General features: G+C 39.6%; 1 protein-coding gene across 1 annotated transcript; it reads left to right on the top strand.

Moving 5' to 3' along the window:
• The first annotated feature begins 2,281 nt into the window (after positions 1-2,281).
• On the top strand, positions 2,282-14,957 carry LOC132821608 (eotaxin-like). The gene is made up of 4 exons (XM_060834283.1): positions 2,282-2,467; positions 2,572-2,692; positions 10,398-10,475; positions 13,729-14,957. The coding sequence occupies exons 1-4, from the start codon at positions 2,392-2,394 to the stop codon at positions 13,754-13,756; spliced, it is 303 nt and encodes a 100-aa protein (XP_060690266.1). The 5' UTR covers positions 2,282-2,391; the 3' UTR covers positions 13,757-14,957.
• The last annotated feature ends 4,776 nt before the right edge of the window (positions 14,958-19,733 follow it).

Genomic DNA, 19,733 nt, shown 5'->3' with positions numbered 1-19,733 from the left:
TGGTAAATTGCCCCATAATGTCCAAGGATGTTGAAGTTAGGTGGATTAGCCATGGAAAATGCAACATTACAGGGATACAGTGGCGGGAGCGAGATCTTGGTGGGATGCTCTTCATTGGGTTGGTGCAGAATGGCCTCAATCTGTAGGGATTCAATGATTCTGTGAGCAGCATGGGATTGCTATCATCCAATTCTACTCCAAATCAAACCTCATCCCACTTGGACATTCTTACATGGTCACTAAAATGAGCACACTGTGGGAGAGTTTGCACTGCAGTGGTTAGTAACATGGGATCAGAAGTATGTCATTTAGCCCATCGAGTCTGCTTGTACCATTCAATTAGTTCATGGCTGACTTTCTACTTCAATGTCATCTTTCAAAACTATTTCTGTATCCCTTTATGTCATTAGTCTCTCAAAACTAATTGATTTCTGGCTTGCATATGTTCAAAGTCTGAGCTTCTACAGCCCATTTGGGTAGAGAATTGCAAAGGTTCAGCACCATTGGAACAAATTCCTCCTCATCTCCTTTCTAAATGACCCACACCATCTGAAGATTATGTTCATGATTCAAGAAGAGAGACAGCTATCACACTTTTAAGAGAAATGAGTGATGGACCATATGCACTGACCATACCAGCAATGTCCCTCCCCTATCTCTAGAATCAATGTAAACCATAAGACTTCGTAAACCATAATTAGGCCATTTGGCTCAATGTGTCTGCTGATATGTTTCCATTCTCCTGCCTTTTCTGTCGCATTTGATTCACTTTGAAATGAAGAACAAATCTACCTCTGTCAAAAATGCACACATTGACTTGACCTCCACAGCCTTTTGCAGCAATGCATTACCCTGATTAACCTTTGGCTGAAGAAATTCCTTCTCATCTCAGTTCAAAAGGATTTTGCCGTCACTCTGAGGCTGTGCCCTTAGGTCCTAGTCTCTCCTATTAGTGGAAGCATCCTCTCCACATCCACTCTATCCAGGCCCCTCTGGAAGTTTCAATGAGATCACCCTTCATCATTCAAAACTGCATTGATCAAGAATCCTTAACTGTTCCTCATATGACAAGCCCTTCATTCCAGTGAAAATTCTCATAAACCTCCTCTGGACCCCCTCGGATGACAGCACATCTTTCCCTAAATATGGGGTCGAAAAATGCTCACAAAATTCCAAATGTGATCCAAACAGAGCCTCATATGGCCTCAAAAGTGTAATATAATTCTTGCTGGAATGAAAAGATAACAAGAACAATTAGAATGAAAACTTAAGAAAAATGCATAGGATAGAGTCAGAGAGATGTACTGAAAATGTGTTGCTGGAAAAGCGCAGCAGGTCAGGCAGCATCCAAGGAACAGGAGATTCGACGTTTCGGGCATAAGCCCTTCTTCAGGAATGAGGAAGAAGGGCTTATGCCCGAAACGTCAAATCTCCTGTTCCTTGGATGCTGCCTGACCTACTGCGCTTTTCCAGCAACACATTTTCAGCTCTGATCTCCAGCATCTGCAGACCTCACTTTCTCCTCATAGAGATGTACAGCATGGAAGCAGATCCTTTGGCCCAACCCGTCCATGCCGACCAGATATCCCAACACAATCTAGTCCCACCTGCCAGCTCCTGGCCCATATCCCCCCAAACCCTTCCTATTCATATACCCAGCCAAATGCCTTTTAAATGTTGCAATTGTACCAGCCTCCACCACATCTTCTGGCAGCTCATTCCATACACGTACCACCCTCTGTGTGAAGCAGTTGCCCCTTAGGTTTCTTTTATATCTTTCCCCTATCACCCTAAACCTATACCCTCTAGTTCTGAGCTCCCTGACCCCAGGGAAAAAAATTTTTGCCTATTTATCCTATCCATGCCCCTCACAATTTTGTAAATCTCTATAAGGTCACCCCTCAGCGTCCGACGCTCCAGGGAAAACAGCCCCAGCCTGTTTAGCCTCTCCCTGTAGCTCAAATCCTCCAACCCTGGCAACATCCTTGGAAATCTTTTCTGAACCCTTTCAAGTTTCACCAACATCTTTCCGATAGGAAGGAGACCAGAATTGCACGCAATATTGTGAACGAAGAGATGGATGCTGAAAGCACTATGGAATAAGATCATAGCAGTCAAAAGAGCTGAGGTTGTATTTTACTTGATTTTCAGACGAGCATATGTACCTTTAAACTGAAGCTGAAAAGTAACAGCCCACAAAAATGAAACCACGTAGCCGAAACTGACAGGCAGACCGTTTTCCTGTGGGTGCACCTTCTGATAATCATTTTGAAAAGGGAAATAAGTAAACTGTGGCAAGCATCTCAGGGCAAAACCATTTTGAACCTCGTTGCAGCAGCTTCTGACAAAGCTTCGAGTTGAAACGAAGAAAAGTTTCTCCAAGAGTCGACAATGCATACCAGGGGATTGCTCCAAATCGCTGTCGTGTTTCTGCTTTTTGGGAGTTTCTTTGTCTCATGCAGGACATGTAAGTTTTGCCATTTTTATACCTTCGGTGTTTTAATGAACAAGTACAGCAGTTTTGACTGGAAAAGCCTGATTTCTTTATGCTTCACCTCTTTTAATTTTCAGATCTCCGGCCAAGCAGGGTTACCACAAACTGCTGCAAGAGAGTGTCTGCGAGAAAAATCCCCTATAACATTACACATTACAGGATACAGAATGCTCTTGCTCCATGTGTGGAGGCTGTAATGTAAGTAATGACTATAAATGTTCATCTTCAAACGTTCAGTGTTTATCTTTTTCATGAGATGATGGTGTTGCTGGCAATGTCATGCTAATTGCCCGTGAGCAGATGGTACTGAGTTTTGAACTCACTAGACCGTCTCAGATGGTGGTGATGAGCCAACCACTTTTCTACTGTTCTGAAATCAGAGGTTGCTTAAGAATGGCAGCCTTCACTAAAGAAAATCAGTGAATTTGCAGTTCAAAAACTACAGCTCCCTTCCACGGTCTCAGGAGCAATTAGAAATCGGTGATAAATGCTGGCATATAAACTGGTCATGCCCACTTCAGATAAAAGTATAAAACTAAGATGGTTTTCACAATAATCCGGTTGTTTCTTGTTCACTACAATTGATACTATAGTAATTATATTTTAAACCCCGTTTGATGTGCATTTGACCATATATGCCTCAACCATTAATCCAGGGCTCTAAGTGATCAGTCAAGCAAAACTTTTGCCAAATCTCTTCTCTATAAGTTTTTCCCACCTCTGACCCACAACATCCACCTCAGGTAAGGGCAAGGAGTCCAGTCCCAAACCCATGCCAGCCAAAATGAGATTCAACACTTATGCTTTTTTCCCAATGAACCTACTCAGAGATGCAATGATAGACTCCTGGAGAAGGTGGAACTTGAGCCCAGGCTCCGGAGTCAGGATACCACTGCCCCACCACCCCAGAAACCTCAAACCACGCTTTTTGCACTTGACCTGATTCACACCAGCTGTCCAGTCAAGCAACTCCCTGAGCAGTCCAAGATACAGGGAGAGCAATAACTTTTGCATGCTTGTTTTAATGTACAGCGAGGAACAGTAATGGCAGAGAAACCAATTTCTCCGATCAGCAACTTCTCTCGCACATGCTGACTTCCACTGGTGAATGTTGACACTTAATCCATTATGGATATATCTTCCTTGACCCCCCAGGTCCAGGAGTAGCACTTGAACCTGGAGCATGTGGCTCAGAGGCAGGGATGATAGCACTGTATCAAAAGATCTTTCTCATCATGCTACTGTACCCATAAATAGAAACTTATTTTCATTGTTCTTGGATTTCTTTTTTTTTTACATTTGTCTTCCCTTTTTTCCTAAATGTTTATAATGTCCATGGAATAAAGTACTAGTTGCCAGTTACACCCTGATATCCTTGTGCAGGGTACATCTTTAAACAAAATCTCTACGCCAATTATTGTACATAGAGTCATAGAGATATACAGCATGGAAGCAGACTTTGCTGTCCAACTCTTCCATGCCAACAGGATATTTTAAATTAATCTGCTGCCACTTGCCAGCATTTGGCCTGTATCCCTCTAAACCTTTCCTAATCATATACGCATCCAGATGCCTGTTAAATATTGTAATTGTACCAGTCTCCACCATTTCCTCTGGCGTTTAACTCCATGCACTCTGCATGAAAAAGTTGCCCCTTAGGTCCCATTTAAATCTTTCCCCTCTCGCTTTAATCCTATGCCCTCTCGATTTTGACTCTATCCATGCCCCTCATGATTTTATAAACATTTTATAAGGTCAGCCCTGAGGCTCCGATGCTCCAGGGAAAATAATTCCAGCCTATTCAGTCTCTCCCTATAGCTCAAACTCTCCAAACCTGACAACATCCTTGTAAATCTTTTCTGAGTCCTTTCAAGTCTCACAGTTCCTTAAGCAGGGAGACCAGAATTGAATGCAGTATTCTTTGTTCAGCAACGGTCTCCAGGACCTTACGATTAAGCGTATAAGTCCTGCCCTGATGTGTCTTTCCAAAACGTAACACCTAACACTTATCTAGATTAAAGTCCATCTGCCATGCCTTGGCCCAATGGCCCATCTGATCAAGGTCCTGCTGTACTCTGAGATAATGTTTTTTGCTGACCACTACAGAATCAATTTTGGTGTCATCTACAAATTTACTAACCGTACCTCCTATATTCACATCCAAATCATTTATATAAACGACATAAAGCAGTGGACCCAGCATGAATCCTTGTGATACATTGCTGGTCACAGATCTTCAGTCTGAAAAGCAACCCTCCACGACCACCCTCTGCCTTCTACCTTCTAGCCAATTTTGTATCCAATTGGTTAGTTCTTCCTGTATTCCTAATGATAAAACCTTGTTAACCATCCTACTGTGTGAAACCTTGTTGAACACCTCACTGAAGTCTATATAAACAACGTCTGCTGCTCTGCCTTAATCTTCTTCATAAAACTCAATCATTAATGAGAAACGATTTCCCATGCACAAAGCCGATCCCTAGTCAGTTTTTGCCTCTCCAAATGCATGCAAATTCAGTCCCTCGGAATCCCCTCCAACAACTTGCCTAGCACTGACGTCAGGCTCACCTGTCTTTTCCTTGCCACCTTTCTTAAATAGTGCCACATTAGCCAACCTCCAGTCTTCAGGCACCTCAGCCATGGCTGTCGATGAAACGAATATCTCAGCAATGGGCCCAATCTTCCCGAACCTTCCCACCTTCCCCACCTTCTCCCAAAGTTCTTGGGTACAGCAGATGTGTTATTTGATGTTGCTTGAATGAGGATATTGTCTCAAATAGCATCTAGTCACATGCAAGAAAATACCCAGTTGGGCAAATGCCCTTTTATTCAGTGGTATTGTATACCAGCTTCAGCCATCATGAGGGGTATGGCTGGGTGGTTGAACCACCTGATTTTTTCACTGTCTTCCATTTTGACAATTGGTTAGTTGACTGCTGTCAGGAGAGGAGATCTGCAAGGAGACTATAAAAGCAAACGAATGTATTACAACAAATTGGTAAAATGCAGCAATGTGCAATGGCACAGCAGTGATGAGGATGGTAGAAAGGGAAATTTCCAAGCTGAAATTCCTCATTTCTCCTGAATTTTAAAAAATAATTGCCAAACTTGACTGTATTTTCTGATCTCCTATAAGTAACACAAAATGTGCAAATAATTTGAAAAAAAAGTTGTCTTTTGTTGGAGAAGATTAATATTGACAAAGATTTAAAATTACCTGTATTTCATTCACATTGAATTATTGTGTTTCCCACCTTATTGATGAGTTCAAAACAGACAATTAAGAAAATGCAGTGAATGAATTCTTGCAAATAGTGCAATGGAAACAAACTTATGCAGTTGGTTATCACTTCGAGATTACCACATTGCTATCATAATAGAGATTAAAGGTTGCAATCTGGGATTCCTCTGTCTGCTGCAAGAGGTGTTAATGATTCAGTTTAAATTGGGTCAAAATTGTAGGTGTAATATTGAACTGACAGATTTGCTCAAATGTTCACCCAGGTGAAAGTCACACAAAGATCTTGAACATTTTCCCACTTACAGCACTACCAGTAACTTCTATTCATGAATGTTAAATATATTATTGGCAATATATAAGTTCAAGTAAGTGCCTTTGTTTAGAGTATCAACAACCAAACTCTGAATGTGCACTTGAAATAAGCACAAATCTTCCAGTTCCCAAACTGTGCATCTCCATCCCCACCAGGATAGTCAGACAGCCCTTCATATCTTCATTAACTGGAGGCCCAAACACTCCCTATTCATTTCACTCCTCCTCCAATCAGGCTAATTTTGTTCTCACATTGAACAACTTCTTCTTCAATCCCACTTACTTCCTCCATCAACACTGCTTTCTTCACACAGGTGCTGCCAGACCCGCGGACTTTCGCCAGCAATTCCTGTTGATGTTGCTAGGGTAGCCTGCATGCTTCCTAGCTATACCTGCCCCTATGTGAGATATACAGAGCTTTTTTAGTTCTGGTCATTCTCAGCACTCTCTTCCCTCCTTCATCTTTTCTTTCAACATATTGATGACTATAATTGTGCCACTTCTTTCTGTCACCCTAATTTGAACTATTTCCTCAACTTTGCTGTCAATTACCATCCAGTTCCTCACCTTCACATGATCTATCTCTCTATGTCAGGGATGAGTTACCAACCATTATTTACGATTCATATATTGACTCTCACAGCTGCTTTGATCATTCTTGTTTACATTTCGCTTTCTGTAAGGACTGTATTTAACTCTCTTGGTTCCAAAATTTCCACTGCATTTATTCAGATGGTGTAACCTTCCATAGCACTTCAGAGTGTCTTCTGATCTCCCAATCCAGGATACCATCCTGTTGATTAAAAGTCTTCACCTGAGTTCATTCTATTTCCCACACTTCTGCTCCCAACTTTTCCCCTGCCTCTCAGGATCACAATAGCATTCCTCTTGTCCTTCCACCCTACCAACGTATTCAATGTTTCATTCTCCACCATTTCAGCCAGCTCCGGTGTATGATGCCACCAAATACAGCAACCCTTCACCTTACAACAGTCTGTGACATCCTGATCCATCCCTCAATCATTCACAACATTACCCCCTGTGGATGTTGCACACTTCTCTGTCAATGCAATAAATGGTTCATCTCACTTTTAACCTTCTCCTTTCTCACTGACTAAGGGTCCAAATCCTTCCTCCAAAATGAACAATGACATACTTGTAGAAACTGAAAGAATTACGGTTGCTGTAAATCAGAAACAAAAACTTGACCCAAAATGTTAACTCTGACTTCTCTCCATAAATGCTGCCAGACCTGCTCAGCTTTTCCAATGTTTTCTGTTTTTGTTTGTGACAAACTTGTTATTCTTTCAATTTAGCATTCTGCATTTGCTGCACATTGTGTAGCTCCTTTACATTGGCAAACCAAATGCAGATTGGGGGATTTCTTTGCAGAACACTTGCAGTTAGTCTGTTAGCAAAGGGGCGACCTTCTGGTTGGATGGCATTTTACTTCCCAATCTTGACTTCACTCTACTCTCTCACGTCAACCTATTGAGGTGTTCCATTTGAGCTCAACTCAAGCTTGAACAGCAGCACTTTTCTTTCAAATGAACATGTTATGAACTTCTGGACTCAGTTCAACAAATAGACAATAAGACCAGAAGACCATTTTAAAAATGAGGAGAAAAATTGGGCCATTCAGCCCATCAGATCTGCTCCATCACTCGATTATGGCTGATATGTTTCTCAACCCCATTCTCCTGCCTTCTCCCAATAACCATCGATCCCCTTACTAATCAAAAACCTGTCTATCTTGGTCTAACTGCACTCAATGACTTGGCCTCATCTGCAGCAATGAGTTCCACAGGTTAACCACCCTCTGCCAAAGAAATTCCTCTTCATCTCAGTTCTAAAGGGTTGCCCTTTCACTCTGAGGCTGTGCCCTCAGGTCCTAGTCTCTCCTTTGAGTGGAAACATCTTCTTCATGTTCACTCTATTCAAGCCTCTCAGTATTCTCTAAGTTTCCATGAGATTAGATTAGATTAGATTAGACTTACAGTGTGGAAACAGGCCCTTCGGCCCAACAAGTCCACACCGACCCGCCGAAGTGCAACCCACCCATACCCCTACATTTACCCCTTACCTAACACTACGGGCAATTTAGCTTGGCCAATTCACCTGACCCGCACATCTTTGTGACTGTGGGAGGAAACCGGAGCACCCGGAGGAAACCCACGCAGACACGGGGAGAACGTGCAAACTCCACACAGTCAGTCGCCTGAGTCGGGAATTGAACCCGGGTCTACAGGCGCTGTGAGGCAGCAGTGCTAACCACTGTGCCACCGTGCCGCCCATAAGATCTCTCCTCATCCTCCCATACTCTATCGAGTTCAGACTCAGAGTCCTCAACCCTTCCACATAAGACAATCCTTCATCACCAGGATCATTCTTGTGAACCTTCTCTGGACTCTGTCAAGGCGGGTTCATCCTTCCTTACATACGGGGCACAAAACCGCTCACAATATTCCAAACATTATCTGACCAGAGCCTCTTACAGCCTCAGCAGTACATCTCTGCTCTTGTATTCTAGCTCTCTTGAAAAGAATGCTGACATTGCATTTGCTTTCCTAACTATCAACAGAACTTGCATGTTAACTTAAGAGAATTCTGAACTAGTGCCTTTGTTGCGCACCTTTTAGGCTAGATTACTTACAGTGTGGAAACAGGCCCTTCGGCCCAACAAGTTCACACCGACCAGCCGAAATACAACCCATCCAGACACATTCCCCTACATTTACCCCTTCACCTAACACTACGGCCAATTTAGCATGGGAATTCACCTAACCTGAACAATTTTGAACTGTGGGAGGAATCCGGAGCACCCAGAGGAAACCTACGCAGACACAAGGAGAACATGCAAACTCCACACAGTCAGTTGCCTGAGGTGGAAATTGAACCCAGGTCTCTGGTGCTGTGAGGCAGCAGTGCTAACCACTATGCCATCGTGCAGCTCTTAACTTGGCACCAGGCAGGCAACAAGCCATGAGGGACATATGATTCTGTTTACATAGGATTCTATCTGTACCTCTAATTAAAGAATCCCTTACCACTATCACTTTTCTCTTTGCTTTCCCTGATTGAATAGCCTCATGTACCATGGTGCAGTGGTCTGTTTGCCTGCTCTCTTTTGCTCATCCACACAGGGAGCAAGTACCTCACACCTGAGCTGAGGCTCACCCAATGCTAAATTAAGATTCCTCTACCTGCTTCACTTGCTGTCTTGTTCCTGATCACTGGCAAAATTTGAAGCACTTAACCTACAGGGTATGACTGCTTCCTGTAACACAGCGTCCAGGAACTCCCCCAGTCCCTGATGTGCCACAGTTTAAATGCTCAGACTCCAGCTCATCCAGTCTGAGCCAGAGTTCCTCAAGCAACCAACACTTGCTGCAGATGTAGTCACTATGAATCATTTTATATCATTAACTTTATCCCTATTTTAGTCTATGTTTCTTTCATGGTGTCTTTCAACATTTTCTATTTCATTCATTTGGAATTTATATTGCAGCTATCCTGCCATTCCCACCTCATTTCGACAGATCTCAATTCTTTATGACTCCCATTACCACTCCATTCAGTTTGGCAACATGAAATCTTTTGTAATTTAAGCTTTCATTCCATTACACCCCAGACCTTGTCTTTACTGCTTCTTCCCACCATTCCTCTTGCATCGATCATAATCGGTATTTCCAATTTCCCTGTTGCAAGGTGACAGACACGAAATGCCAATCCTGATCCTCAACACAGATTCTTCCTGATCTGTTCAGAACTTTCAGAATATATTGTTTCTGTTAGAGATATTCAGCATCCACAATGTATTGATTTTGTACAGAACTTCAATTGCAAAGTTCAAAAACCAGCTGTAAAGAATAAACAAAAAGATAATCCAAGCTCCTTCTCATTATTGCCACTGTTTTCTTCTGCATCAAATTGCTGCAAGCCTTTATTATGATGACTGTTCCGCATATGAAATCTGCTTGTGATGAATAGAAAATCCAAGTACCATAGATGCTGGAAATCAGAAATAAAAGCAGCAAATGCAATAAACGATTAGCAGGTCGAGCCACAATTGGATGCTGTCAGATTTGTTCATAGTAGATATTAATGGGATACCCCTTATCAGGAAGAAAAAGTGACAATCTCCTAACTTTGCCGTTGTATAGAGTACAAGGGCCATTGCAGTGGCATGACTACTTGTAGTTGGAATTTTTATTTTATTCTGATATATAACAAGCAGTAAAAGGAGCTTCACATAAATCGTGGCTCATGGCTCCAATCCATAATCTATTTGAAGTGTGCGTACAATTTATCCTCCTCAGAGTTGTAAAACTGTGATAATCTCTCTGCTAGTTTCTACACAGTAGAGAAAGGAGCCATCTGTTCCCATCCTGCTGCACGTTGGGTCACAATGAAGATCAGAGAGCTGCAGTAAGTTTAATTAATATCAAGTTGTGCTTGTCTTCTTCACTTGATACTTACTGTCAATGCAATTCTCATTTTGTCTGCTATGATATAAATATTTGTAACCTGAATCCTCAACACACTTCTGTGGAAAGTGCAGTCAGATCACCAAATGGGATGAAAAAGAGTAAGGCCAATTTTATGGGTTATAGTTAACATGGTTATTAACATGGTTAAGAACATTTTTTGTCACTGAACATCGCATACCAACAATGGACTGGTTTTTTTTTAACGGAACCTTTGAGAACCCTTACTGAAAGTAACAAAATGCAGGTCCCTCCCTATTGGTTTTGCAATAGTAACTTATATTTTCCAAACAAACATACTTCATTCATGAGCTTCATAAAAGCAAATTTCAAAATATTTCAATTTAATAAATACAGAAAATTCAATAAAATCAAGTTTTGTCCACACATGTTCTACACTGAAGTGCCTTAATAAAATTGCAATACTCTTGATATTTACAACATACATTCCACATTAGACATTCAACCCCATGGCAAAACATTTTAAGTTTACTATAACAGAGTGTGTAACTGGTATAACTACTCCAGACAGTTTGTTCCATCTGAGATGCTTCAATACAGTTTAAAAATTCTAGGTATACCAAATGTTCATTCCATGTCAAAAATACCATGCAGTGAGATTCTACCCAGTTTCCAACCTTTCTGTGTATTATTGCTGAAAGCCTTTAGAGACTGACCATGATCTTCTGGGGATAACTGGAGACACATTGGTTCAACCATTATGGAAAGCACTTCGAAAGGTCTGCGCAGAAGCACCAATCTCTTAAAGACATAATACCTTCGTAAATGTTGAAACAGTAAACTTGGAACCAGATGATAAATTTGTTTTAAGGGAGTTATTGTCTTGAATAAGGGAGATGAACTTTTACTATCGATTATAAAATCATTCATCACTTTGAATATTGTTCTTCAACCTTCCACTTTGCAACTCCTCTAATCAGAATGTCCATGATGACATCAGTAATATCTCTAGAATACTCGAGCTGATGCAAGCAAGATGGTATTGTCAGCTTTATCTCCAGATGACAAAAAAAATTATTATAGATGCATTATATCTGATTCTCAAACAGGCACATTAACCAAAGCCGTTACTGCACAGCTAATAGTTAACTTGATGAAATATGTAGTGCAACAAATATAACATTTGAACTGGGAATGCAGAACAGCTAGTGCACTCCAGTTAATCATGATTTGGAGATGCCGGTGTTGGACTGGGGTGTACAAAGTTAAAAATCACTCAACACCAGGTTATAGTCCGACAGGTTTAATTGGAAGCACACTAGCTTTCGGTGCGACGCTCCTTCATCAGGTGATTGTGGAAGGCTCGATCGTAACACAGAATTTATAGTAAAAATTTGCAGTGTGACGTTACTGAAATTATACATTGAAAAATTGATTGTCTGTTACGCCTTTCATTTGTTAGAATACAGTGATAGTTTCACTTCTTTCATGTGTAAATCACAAAACCTTTTTTTTAAAGTTGCATTCTCGGGTTAGCTGTTAACAATGGTGATAGCTAGACAATATGTTGAAGGTGTTAGCCCCCAATGTTCTCTGTCTATGACCTGATGTTTAGATTGATTATAATCTAAAAAGTGAGATAACAGAGTTTTACATAAACTCATGCAGTTTTTGAGCTCAGAGTTCTACATGAATGTATGCAGTTTTTGAGCAATGTAACTCTGCCAGTACAAATTCACCACACAAAATATATGTGTGCATGTGGGTCTTTGTCTGTCTGTGTGTGCATGTCTGCCTGGGGTGGGGGATGTGAGTGTGTGTGTGTGTGTGTGTGTGTGTGTGTGTGTGTGTGTGTGTGTGTGTGTAGTGAGTGCAGAGTGTCTTAAGTCTGTGAGGGGGTGCATGTGAGAGTGTGGGAGTGTGTGTGTCTATAAGGGTGTGTGTGGGTGTCTGTGTGCGCATCTGTGTGTACCTGTGTGTATGTGAGAGTATGTGTGTGTAGTGCAATGGTGATCACCTGTAATGTGACATGAACCCAAGGTCCCGGTTGAGGCCCTCCCTATGGGTACCGAACTTAGCTATCAGCCTCTGCTCGGCCACTTTCCTCTGCTGCCTGTCCCGAAATCCACCTTGGAGGATGGTCACCCGAAGGTCCGAGGCTGAATGTCCTGGACCACTGAAGTGTTCCCCAAAGTTAAAAATCACACAAGTGACTATCACCTGATGAAGGAGCGATGCTCCAAAAGCTAGTGTGCTTCCAATTAAACCTGTCGGACTATAACCTGGTGTTGAGTGATTTTTAACTTTGTACACCCCAGTCCAACACCGGCATCTCCAAATCTTGATAAACTGGAGTGCACTAGCTGTTCTGCATTCCCAGTTCAAAAGTTATATTTGTTGCACTACATATTTCATCAAGTTAACTATTAGCTGTGCAGTAACGGCTTTGCTTGATGTGCCTGTTTGAGAATCAGATATAATGCATCTATAATAATTTTTTTGTCATCTGGAGATAAAGCTGACAATACCATCTTACTTGCATCAGCTCGAGTATTCTAGAGTATTCTCTTCACATTTTCTGATGATAGAGATGCCTACTTTAGCTCATCCTATCCCAGAATTTCAACCTCTGGTCTTCACCTAATATTTTAACATCACCTTAGAAGAAATTTCTGATTTCTCCCATCTTTGCTCTCACTCTTTTCAAGCTTTTCAGCCTTGACTTTTCTCCTAGGTTGCTTAGTAAACTTTTCTGTCATCATTGTGGGCGGCACGGTGGCACAGTGGTTAGCACTGCTGCCTCACAGCGCCAGAGACCTGGGTTCAATTCCCGCCTCAGGTGACTGACTGTGTGGAGTTTGCATGTTCTCTGCATGGGTTTCCTCCGGGTGCTCCGGTTTCCTCCCATGGTCCAAAGATGTGCAGGTCAGGTGAATTGGCCATGCTAAATTGCCCGTAGTGTTAGGTAAGGGGTAAATGTAGGGGTATGGGCGGGATGCGCTTTGGCGGGTTGGTGTGGACTTGTTGGGCCGAAGGGCCTGTTTCCACGCTGTAAGTAATCTAATCGTTCTCCATGTGCTAGTTTTCATGTTCATTTTTCTCTTCATTGTTGACAAATATTTCACTTTCCGATTGTTCCAGTATTGCATTCCTATGAAACATTTAAGCTTACAAATAGAATCATGACAGTGGTTTGAGATTATCTTCACTGATTATCTTTTGTTTCTTTCAAGAAATGGAATGGAGACCGGCAGTGCCTAACAACAAAAAAGGGATAAAGACAGACACCGTTGTTTTACTTAAGTAAATATCTGCATTTTTGCTGTATTTCTTGACCCAAAGTGTTTTTTTTTAGAAATTTAAAGGATTTCAAATTTTCTTACATAATAATGACCAAGTAAAAATTGTGCTAAATGTTTGAATTAATTGAGCTTCTGAAACCGATGGATTGTCAAGAAAAAAATGAATATCAAGATGTTTTATTGTCACCTTGTAAACTGAATTCTTATGTCAGTCATAGTGTTTGAATATCAGACCACACAGAAATGAAACTGATTGCTTGTAGAATTATCAGAATACATTATATGTAATCCCATAATCTTTTAATTGTTTTACATTTCTATGCTTTGGAATATTTTGTGGACAATGTTTCAAATCTTAAAGTAGGCACATTTTTATCTAGAATTATATAGAAGCAAATTTCTTAATGTTTCAAATACAATATTGTGGTATCAGGAGAACTATTAGGTCTCAGATTCCAAAATAAAAGCACAGCTCATAATTTAAAATTGCACACACAGACTTACAGTCAATTATAAAGTAGTTAGTAAAATATGTTTGCACAGTATTAACCTTCTGCTCCTAAAATCTTTTCAGCATGATGTATAAAATGTGATAATTTGCAAATGTCGCACAAAATGTGACAAGATCTCAATCCTGACCCAATGCTTGTTTGATATTGTTCATTTGAGATACTTATCATTCTTCAGTTGGAATAACTTATTTGCATTTATGTTGGACAACGATAAAAGAATATGAAGTTAAAGTTATAAATTAAGTCGAGGCACAGATCAGCTATGATTTAATGGAATGGCAGAGTGGGTTTGAGGAATTGAATGGCTGCTCCTGTCCCTACATTTTGAGTTGTCATCCATCAGATTCTTGAAAACGCAAATGGATTTAGCAATCTTGACAAATGAATTCAATTTTAAAATTTCATAAAGAGTTATTATAAAATCTTTACTGTTAATGTAGATTTTGCAATACACTCAACTACATTGAAATAACATTAAGGCACTGTTAGCATTATTATTTAGAATATCATATAACTCCTCTGCAGGATACATAATTAATACATCAGGAAGTTATTTTAGTTATATTCATAAGCATGTTAAGCACTTCATTTTATATCTTACACATTTGGGCTTTGTTTTTGCTTATTATTAAAGGATATTGTAACCTACCTTGTATGTCTTCCTTCAACCAACTCAGACAAGCTTTGCTATGGTTATCATGTTTCTAAATGTTTTATGTTCTAATTATAAAATCCTCAAATATTTTCCATGAATTTCCTTGGAAACAAAAATACTCAGCATTCCTGATTAAAATGATAGGCATTTCATTGTAAGTTCTCCAACTGAAAGCAAGTCCTGGATTCATCATTTGTTGCTACTTCATACTGAATCATTTCTCTTACTAGAGATGGTTGCCATTGTATTTCACTCTCAAAGATGGAGCAAGGAGGCAGGTATCTGGAGTGAGAATGGCATTAAACACACATTGTTAATGTTATTCTAAACTAGACATTAGCCATCCAGACATCCATCTGATGCAAGTGTTATAAAGAAATACTTTTTCAATCAACTTGCTTATTAAGTTCAAATCATAGCTCCAATTTCTCTCCATTTAAAGTGGCATCTCTGGAAATGTATAGATATTTTTTAAAGAAAGGGAATTCATTTCTCGGTAAATCAGACATTACAGAAGGGTAGCATAGATGCACTATTAACTAAATTAGCGAATGAGTACATAAAACAGGTTATTACCTAGCAATCCCTGGAAGTAATGTTTTCAACTAAACTAATAGAATACATCAATAGAGTACAGAAATGTACAAGAGAACCATTATTAACTCTCAGATGAGTGACCAATCACAAAATGGAACATCATCTATAAGAATCTTATTATTTGACCCTCATATAAACTTAAAGAAAAAGATGAATGAAAGATCATCATTAAAAAGAAGACTGTTTAACAGTAAAATAACTGTGTAAGGCCTTATAAGCAACTTCATCAGATAAAAGCCCGCAGTTGCAAGAAAAGATTTTCAATAATTAAATAATTGGGATTTTTTAACCTTTAGTTGGGAATGACATGAAGATTAACATGGAAAGTTAATGAATCAAGGATCAGGAGGTAATGCCCTCATTTTCAAGGTAAAATTATTCGATTAAAAATTGGCATACATTTGGAATATTAGGAGCTAAAGTTTCAAATGTGTTGATCTGCCTCAACAAACAGTTTACATAAAGTGCTTTTTCTCTTATTCCTATTTGGGAAGTTTAAAGTTAAGGTTAGTCAATAGTTCATGTTGAATTTTGATGGATATTCTATGACAATTGGCTGTACCTTAAAATTTACATTGTGTGCGAGAAATAAGATTTGGTTTTCTATCTTTCAATAGTTTTTAATATAGTAGTAAACTTGGCTACATGTAGTTTATTGTCTGTTAGTTTCAATGAATAAAGTTTTCAAAGTGAATGAATTGCTCCATGCATTTATCTGTAAACAACTGAATGGACCTCATGTTTATACAATCCTTAAGTGGAGAAGAGTATTCTGAAGAGATTTTTCCAGACCATGATAATATTTAGGACATTGGTGGTCTAACTAATGTTTATTAATCAAAAGTATGCTATTTGGAAGGAGATAATATTCTCTACTGATGTCTTTCATTGAGGAGTAGATATCTTAGTTCTTGGGGTCCATGAATAAGTGACTGTGAGAGCTGAGTGGGTGGTAATCAGGAAAATTCTCCTGATTATGTATGGCTCTAAAAAAAACAGCCGTGGCTCAGAAATCACTTTATATTGTTTTATTTTTGGAAATGTGAGTCAGTTAGTTAAGTAGCTGAACAACTGCTTCATGTTGTGGAATGATACCAACAGCATAGCTTCCATTCTCACACCAGTCAAACGTACTGTCAAGGGCTTTCCTTCTCAACCTCTTGCCTGACACTGGTAATGCTCAGGTTAACCCAGCTCCAGTTTTCTCTCTGTAATGAGAGAGCAGTCCTATGGTCTCCTAAGACTGTGGCAACTTTGCCTTTCGCTTAAGAATTTGCATCCTAATACCAATCAGGGTGTTCAGAGGAGGAGAGAAAAGAACACTAAACCATCTCTGCTGTTTTGTCACTAATTGCAAAATGAATTCCCAGGTTTGTTAACCGCTAATAAATATTCACCGAAGTACTTTGTGCTTTTCTACCTGCTTGTCTACGTAAGCACATACCACAGCAAGTCAGGCCCTTGTTAAGATAGAGTTCTTGAAGTTTACTAACAATGCTAATAATAACATGGCTACATTATCATGGATATACAGGCTTAGTATGAGTTCTGTGCTTCTTCAAATTACTAGATGTTGCACACATATAGTCAACCAACAGAAGATGCTACACCGACTCCAAGACACAAAGAGACAGATAGAGAATGACTAAAGGCAGGGTGGGTGCCTTGATACTGAAGCATTATTTGTTGTAATGCTATGTAATTGTTTTGAAGGTGTCTGGTCTAGAATCTCACTCCATTTAGGGAATCTATCTACAAATGCAGAATATATAACTCTATAATTTCTAAAATAAAGAAAGGAAATGAAAAAATGCTTTTCCATTGGGAATATTTGATGCAGAGACTGTTACAACCTTTAAAGAAAAAGTGATTACATCTTTGTGGCAGATGAAGATGACATGGGAGAGCAGATGTTGAGATTAATTCTGGATTAGTTGAACAAATAATTGGCAGAGATATAATAGATGTATTATCCTCTTTCAGTAACACCACTTGCACATCCCATGACATTATTGGAAAGCCAATTGTAGCGGTTATATAAGAAATAAAGAAAGAAATCCATGAAAGTTTGCAACAGCTGAATAAATTCTTTGGCTTTCTGAAAACATGTGGAGTTGACTGTGAGAGGTCAGCTCACTTCAGCACAGTATTTGTGAATGGGAGCAAAGTATCTGGTTTAAAGATCTGTTAACAATCAAATGCGAACTGCCTGATCTTTCCAAGCAAATTTCTAACTCTTACGGTGACATAAGTTCATTTTGAAGCAATTGGAAATGCAAGCTAAAGAATGATATTTTCTTTTCTCTGCTTCATCCATGATAACTTTGCAGTTAGGTGCAGAATAAACAAGTGTTGACCTCTACAGACCACTGGAATATTGTTTTGTGACCAATTGTTTGCATTATCAAGGAGGTGGTGATAGAAGCATTAGCCATCTTATATGTGTGCAGGAAGACCATGAACATGCACAAAGATTTTGAAAGGACAAGACTGAGTGCACCAATAGACGCAAACATCCACAACCCACTGCATTTGACTGCACTCAGGCAAACTTTCACTTTTGTCAAGTGTTAACACGCTTAACAATGTTTCTGCAGGAAGCAGTTATTACCTGGCACAGAAAGAGCCAATTACTGTCAGATAGACATTGGCAATTACACCCAGAAATCCCACCGTCAATAATAGTTAACCTACTCATACAGAGCTGGAGCACAGGATAGGTTCTTTCAATGAAACTGTTTGAAGTATTCACATGTTCAATATTTACAGAACTTGCAACTGTGTACAGAGCAAAATTGAAGCAAGGGGAATATTGTAACATGTCAAAGGATGCTCTTGTCTATAGGGTCATATGTCACAAAGAGCAAAAAATTCAAAATACAGTTGATTCTGCTACAACACAAGTTTCTTCAACACAAATTGTCTATAATGATATTGAAGAATTCAGACCATGGTTTGTAGAGTGTGAACTTTCCCTACCTGTATTGACTGTAATGTGATTCTGGTCCCTTTGGTTTAAATTGTGCTGCTACTACAAGATTTCCTTACAATGCAGGATCACACAGGAATGGAACTGTCCCATTATTCCAGATCAGACTGTGTGGCAAGGTGTCCGTGGTGAGAGGGGACTGGATGAAACAGAGCTTGTATCCAACCTTTGATTATTTTTCTTCCTGTCCTTCATCATTTACTCATTCAGTAATAAATAGACAGTACAACACAATCACACTCCAACTATTGACAACTGGATATGCTTTGAAAGGATTTCTTACTTACCCTGTTCTTTTATTGTGATTACAAAATATTCTTGCACAACATGGAAGCAGTTCATGTTGGACCAAACTTGCAGCAATGTAAACGTCTATCTGTGGGATTCATGTATTCACTTCTATGAATGTTAACACAAATTTCAATGCATTTTATACAATCATTTTTCTGCATCCTTCTGCATCCTCATCTGTTTCAGAACATTGGCACAGCTAGACTGAATAGAATAGATTGCAGCGCCCTCTAACACTTCTTTCCACTAGCTCCAGATCAAACATCATTCTGAAGTGACACCCATAAAGAGCTTTCTCCAATGAATAAAACTTAATAAAGCAAGTTGCGGCTTGGGATGCCCCCTGAGATGTTATGAAGACGGATGGGTGCTAAACAAATGTTGTTTATTTATTTTACATATTTTACAATTGACATTTTAAATTGTATTACTTTGATTATTTGTTCAAACATAGCAGCAAAATTTTCAGTTGCACAAGTTACAGTTAACCAGTTTTAACAATAAAATATTGAAGTTACATTTTGATGGAAAAATTATCCTTTATGGTGAAGAATGTTAATTCATCTTAAGAGGCCACCTTGTGAACCAAGATGATTGAAGTATATTTGGCCCAATGCCCATGGAGCTAACTGGATAAGTGATCTGGTTATTGTAAATTGCACAAAGGCAGAAAGGTTACTGAATGAATAGGAAGACAGAACAATAAAATCAATCCCATTATGAATCATTAACCCAAAACAGAAACTTGAGTGTTTCAGGCTAGGAAACTCCCTCCCCACCCCCAAAAAGGCAAGTCAATTGTCCTTGGTTTTGGTGAGAACATTTGAGGAAGTGAGTGTAAACTACTGTGGGCGGCACGGTGGCACAGTGGTTAGCACTGCTACCTCACAGC

The sequence above is a fragment of the Hemiscyllium ocellatum genome, chromosome 13 (assembly GCF_020745735.1).
Source record: "Hemiscyllium ocellatum isolate sHemOce1 chromosome 13, sHemOce1.pat.X.cur, whole genome shotgun sequence".
NCBI lineage: Eukaryota > Metazoa > Chordata > Chondrichthyes > Orectolobiformes > Hemiscylliidae > Hemiscyllium > Hemiscyllium ocellatum.
The sequence above is the reverse complement of the archived record's forward strand: the minus strand, read 5'-3'. Positions and strand labels throughout refer to the sequence as shown.